Genomic DNA, 6,000 nt, shown 5'->3' with positions numbered 1-6,000 from the left:
CTGGTACCCCATACTGCCACACAACAGGGTTCCCAGGGGGGACACAGTCATTAGCCCTCTCCAAGTCTACAAAAACATGTAAACTGGCTAGTCAAACTCCCACCACAACAACCCTGCAAGGGTAAAGAGCTAAATCCACTTTTCCACGGCCAAGACAGAATCCACATTGCTCCCCTTGAATCTGCAGTTTGGTGGTCTCCTTTGTAGTACACCAGAATAAACTTTCGCAGAGAGGATGAGCAGTGTGATACTCCAACATCTGGAGTATCACCCTTTGTGAAGATGGGAACCAGCACCCCAGTCTGCCACTCCATAGGTACTGTCCCCAACCTCCATGTGACACTTGAGAAGCATGTCAGCCAAGACAGCCCAACAATTTCAGGATCCTTCCTCTTCTCTGGGCAAATCTCAATCCCTGGTGCCTTATCACTGAGGAGCCTCTTGACTACCTCAGTGACCTCTTCCAGGGATATGAGCGAGGCCTCCGACAGCCTCCTCCACAGAGGACATGTTGGTCTGGTGCAGGAGCTACTCATGGTGCTCAATCCGCCTTTCCACAATATCCCCAGGCCGGGTCAGCAGCCCTGCTTTCCCTTCCTGAGTCAAATGACAACTAATCAGCCATCAAAAATGTAATTTTCTCTCAAACTAAGCTATTAATGGACTAATTATTTCTGTCCTCAGTCCTCAATATGAAGCACTGAGCGGCAAGTTCAGAGGTCAAACCTAGCACAGCGCCTGACGCTACCATGAGCGTTCAGACACAGACTAAATCTACCTGTGACAGATTATATGTGCGTTTAATTTTGATTGATTTATCACAAAGTGATTCATTAATTAGATTATTTTTAATCACTTGACAGCCCTAATTTAAATACAAATCTTCAGACAGGAAATAAGGGAGTAGCAGGAAACCGGGGCCCGGAGGAGAAAAGAGAGCGAGCGAAGAGAGAGGAGGGAGGATGATGGGAAAGGGAAGTCAATGTACAAACTCAGTAAAGGCTAACTGCTCATTAGAGAGAGAGTGGGCTGGCCAATGAGTCTTACCTCCTCCACCTACTCCTCCCCTACTCTATCTATCTATCTATCTATCTATCTATCTATCTATCTATCTATCTATCTATCTATCTATCTATCTATCTATCTATCTATCTATCTATCTATCTATCTATCTATCTATCTATCTATCTAACCAGTGACCCAGTCAGATCACGTTTGATCTGACTTTTTTTACATAACGTGACCTGCTAACCTTTACATCCTCTCTCTTTCACACTCTCTGCATCTTCCTCATTCTTTCTCGCCTCCGTTCTCCGCCCTCCTCCTCCTCCTCCTCCTCCTCCATCCTCTGGAACACATGGTTATCGCCTGCTAGTGGTTGTCATGGTGATCGACCCCAAGGGACTCATCCCAAAACCAAAAGTTCTGCTCGTCTGAAATAGAACCTTGCCTCTCTCTCTCCGGGGGGGTGGGGGTTCGTTTGGCACGTGGGGAGGCAGGGAGAGAGTGAGGGGGAGAGAGGGAGGACAGGAGAGAACGAGGCAGTGTGCATCCATTCCAACTGGGTCACATCACGGGAGCATTGCGTAAGCGTAAACACTGCTGCCCCTGTGCTATGCCCTTAGCACGCGCACACACACACACACACACACACACACACACACACACACACACACACACACACACACACACACACACACACACAATGTCTTCCCAGAGCTTACTGTCTGGGAATCAGCTGTTTTAGGCGACAGTCTGCAGTGTTTTTCAGATCGTGGCACCGAGCTGTGGTCCCTCTCTTCCTCTTGCGCTCTTCCTCTCGGTGGATTGTGCATCGTGACAGTGGAGCGAACCCTCCTCTCTGTTTGCTGGCAGACTGGACAGCAGCATGACGTAGCACTTCTTCCCTACTGCATATCCAAACACACACGCGTAAACACACACACACACACACACAGCACTCTGTGAAGAAGATGCTATCTCTACAGTCATCCTGACCTCTAGTTTTCATAAAGCAGGACTTTAAATGTGCCAAACCTGCGTCATTCCCATGATCATCTACCCCTAACCCTAACCCAGTGTGAGGCCTTCAGAGGGTCTTAGCTGTTGCTACTCCAACAGGTCATCACTTACACATTACCAGCTGATGTCCCTCACACCCCACACTGATGTATCACTGGACATTTCCTGTTGGTGCTGGAGCAGCTGCACAGTAGCAGACATCTTCCCACAGCACAGCCTCTCCATGCACGCCGAGCGTGTCGCTTACAGGCCCTCAGCGGTGCTCGTCTGTTCCCAGCATGCTCTTGCTCTACACATGTTTGGATATCTTAACACCTTTGTAAACAAACACCAATGCAAATGCAGTTCATATTTGCGAGAGTTGTTTGCGCAGTGCGCCGCGTGTGCGTCGGTAGAGGGTGTGATTGTCTGTAAAAGGAACAGCCGAAGCCAGTTGTTTAAAATCCGAGTTGGACGGTTTCAAATCCCCCCCTTGCACGGAGAGAGGAGAATGGAGGGAGGGAGGTGCGGATGTGTGTCTGTCTGTCCGCATGTCAGGAGAGTCTTTCCAATCAGGGACGGGATGGGAGAGACGCTGACAGACAGACATCCTTCAGACAGACAGACTGGGTGAGCGGAGGTGAGGAGCGGAGAGAGGGAGAGAGGAGCAGAGAGAGGGAGAGAGGCGGGGGTGGGGCTATTCTGGGAGAGGCGTGGTCACGCTGCTGTCACTCACCGGCGGTTGCCATGGCGAGCGGGCGGTCCCGAACAGCGGGACATCCAATGGGAGACGACGCTGCTTGTGTCACCATGGTGACGGGGCTGTGCCCAGGGAGGTTGTGATGGGTTGACAGGTGCGTGACAATCGGAGCTCTCTGCAAGCATGTACGCCAAAGGCAAGAGTAGCAACGTGCCGTCCGACAGCCAAGCCAGAGAAAAGTAAGTTTTATTTATGGGGGAGGAAACCGCGGCTGCGAGGGAAGTTCATGAACGGCCGGGGGCAGTCACACGCGGAGCGGCGGGAGGGGAGGGCGCGCTCGGCGGCATGGGGCTCTCTGCTCGGCAAGGCTTTGGAAAGTTGACTGCTTCATTTATTTGAAGGAAGATAGACATTTTGTCGGAGGGGTTTTACTGTCATTAGACGAACTGTGCTTGAATTCAACACGCAGTTTTCTTTGTCGCGGCTTCATTTCGGGTTCGAGGCGTTTTTACTCCGAATCCAGCAACATACTGTGATGTCTGGGCATTTCTGCGCTTGTCGGCTGTTTCGTTTTTAACACTCGCTTGTCATTTTGCACCGCTTTACGCCTGTTTTGCACCCGTATTCAACCGCTCCGACTCAGTGACCAGCTAGCAGTTTTGTAAACACGCGGAGCGAATCCAGACCTGCGCGACCGTCTGTCGGCGGTGGAAGCGGCAGCGAAGTCCGCGCACTGGGCTGCCCAGCAGCCGCTGCGCGTCTGGAGGGGCCGCTCTCCAAGAGGCAGCCTGGCGTTGAATGCCACGCTCCTCGAGTCCAGTCACCGCTACAGGAGACGAGATCTGTGACAGCAGACACGTTGAAACGGGGATTTTTTTGGTCATATCGAAGATGGTGCGCAGCAGTTTAGGTCGAGGGTTTTTTAATGGAAGTGCTTGTCATGGCTGTGCTGTGGTTTCTGTCTATTAACAGGGTTCGCGGACAGAGAGTTTGATCTAAGAATGAAATTAATTTGGCTTTTTCCTGATCAGACTAGAGCTTGTACATGATAGAGTTAAGACAGTTTTGGATAAGTCAGTGACAGTAAATTAATATTATTATCATCTCCTCCACTTAAACTTATACAAATGTACAATCACTCTTACATACTGGATGCAGTTTGGCACATGATCCCTTTGTGCTACTTTTCAGCTCTACATGTTATCTGCTGTAATGCATGAGAGGTAAAAACTAACCTGCTCTGTGCTTTTTGGATGCTGAGGGTCAGACGGTCGAGCAGGGATCATAGGATCAGCAAACACTGGGAAGGAGGAGCATGCACTTATTGATGATGGGCCTTCGACTGTGAGCCGTGGAGAACATGTAGGTCGGTCTGAGCCTCTGCAGCTGATAAGGAGTAGAGTTATAGTATGACATAATTATACAGAGGAGTGTGCAGAGCCATTGGATCCAGCCTTTATTTCTGAGTTGTTGCGTACTCTAAGGTTATTTGTCCTGCTCCATAAAAGATTAGATGAATCACCTCACCTCCACTCCCAGTAGCTGCTCCTTACCTATTGTGTCTTCTCAGTCCAGTTCATGTTTGTCAACAGTGTGATTGAGTGTTCATCTCCATCCCTGGAGCCCCATTCTTTATCCCCAATCGATACCAAAGGGATAGGGCTGAACAGTGCGGCTCTGGGGCTGACTTACTGCGTGAACTGACAGAGGCGGAGATGGAAAGCTTCCTCCAGGCCTGAGAGGTACGCTGTGTCGACACATGCAAGCGTGAGCACGCGTGTGTTCAACACAGCAGACGCTTCTTCTTTAAAGCGTTGTTCAGAAGTCCCCTGTGATGAGAGACCTCGGTTAGCGTTTTCAGACATGCTGCGTTGACATAGCCTGTATGTGGACTACCTGCTGTCTGCAAAGGAAACATCTTCTTAAACTTTGTTATGTTAGTTTGAGTTTCAGCCACATGTACGATGTTTACTGTGGATGAACCACAGTGGTATCTTCTGATTATACTGGTGATTAGTGTTAAAATGAACAGCTAACCACACACATCCCCTTTCTGCTCTGTGGTGGATTTAGTCGGAAAATGCTCGTCCCTGATTCCAGAGACACGCTGTCCATGTCTCGCCTGAAGTGCTTATGAAATCAAAACAAGCAAGATGTTTCCTGCAGACTCTAAACTTCTCACTTTATGCCTCATATGTAATTTAGACTTCCGCATTGCTGCCGATCATTTCGTTATCTGTGTTTACATTTCGAGGCTGGAGTGATGTTGCACAGGGCGTTAGTGCCAAGGCCGCGGCAAGCGGAAGGACGGGGTGACGAGAAAACACCAGATGAAAACACAGCGAAAGGCAAATATCAGGCGAGGCACTTTCATTTTGTCTCTTAACAAGCAACCTTGTTTATCAGCGGTGTGTATCAGAGAAGCGGAGCGGGCCCGGCGCTGCCGAGGCTTCAGTTGTTTCTCATTTCTGCAGCGCAGCGGGGGATCAGAGAGTGGGAGAGACAGAGGGCAACAACGGATTGAGGCAAAGAAGGAGGAGGGGGCAGAGCAGGACTGAGGGAATTTGCTGGATCATTAGTTTACAGTGTTGTAGTATTGACCTCAGAACGGACCCCCGCAGACTCTGGGCTGTGGCGTCTGGCCCCTGTAGATGTAGAGGAGCTCTAAATGCAGCTGACCTCCATGCAACTCTGCCCACTGGTATGTGTGCGATAAGCATCTGATCTGTGCGGTGCCTCCTCGCTACAAATGCACTTTTTTATGGCCTCACCAGGTTAACATACCGCAGGTTTGCAGATGTTTATCCTGGGGTTTTGCACTTTGCATGTTCAGAGATAAAAAGTAATATAGCGTGATGAAGGTCTCACTTTAGGAGAATCACCAAAATGAAGCACTTTTTTTGAGATCCTGCATTAAATGCTGTATGAATCTGTGGATTTACAGTATGCAGAAATACCAAAAATACAAAAAGCTTCATAAGAAATCATTAGGACACACAGTCTGTGTCCACGCTCTTCAATTATCACCTGCTGATGTCAGTTCACCTTTTTGACTGTGTTCTCCCACATGGAGGAATCGTGCCTGAAGTCCACAGTTTTCCTTAAATCGTCGGTTCAGCCGTGTACCTGACATGTCTCCGGGCTGTATATCCTTATTGCATAAATTATGTGGCAGATGACTGCGCAGAATATTAGACACACATTTCCTGAAGTCCACCGAAGATGTGGCTTAAGCTGTTATCACTTATTAATTTCAGGAGGAGGATCTGCAGATGAAGAGAAAGCAGATGAGTAAGAAT

The 6,000-nt window shown here is 49.1% G+C and overlaps 1 protein-coding gene across 2 annotated transcripts in view; it reads left to right on the top strand.

Annotated features, from left to right (window-relative positions):
- Positions 1 to 2,624: 2,624 nt before the first annotated feature.
- LOC139332019 (single-stranded DNA-binding protein 2) overlaps positions 2,625 to 6,000 on the top strand; it is a 48,213-nt gene continuing 44,837 nt past the window's right edge. Inside the window, exon 1 of one of the 2 annotated variants that reach the window (XM_070963680.1) lies at positions 2,625 to 2,855. Coding sequence is in view for 1 of the 2 variants with exons in the window: in XM_070963679.1 (XP_070819780.1) it covers positions 2,885 to 2,940 (56 nt within the window). In the remaining variant the exon portion in view is untranslated. Of the gene's footprint in view, positions 2,941 to 6,000 lie in introns of both variants that reach the window. The other variant, XM_070963679.1, reaches the window with a different exon arrangement.

This window comes from Chaetodon trifascialis, chromosome 6, assembly GCF_039877785.1.
Source record: "Chaetodon trifascialis isolate fChaTrf1 chromosome 6, fChaTrf1.hap1, whole genome shotgun sequence".
NCBI classification, from domain to species: domain Eukaryota; kingdom Metazoa; phylum Chordata; class Actinopteri; order Chaetodontiformes; family Chaetodontidae; genus Chaetodon; species Chaetodon trifascialis.
The sequence above is the reverse complement of the archived record's forward strand: the minus strand, read 5'-3'. Positions and strand labels throughout refer to the sequence as shown.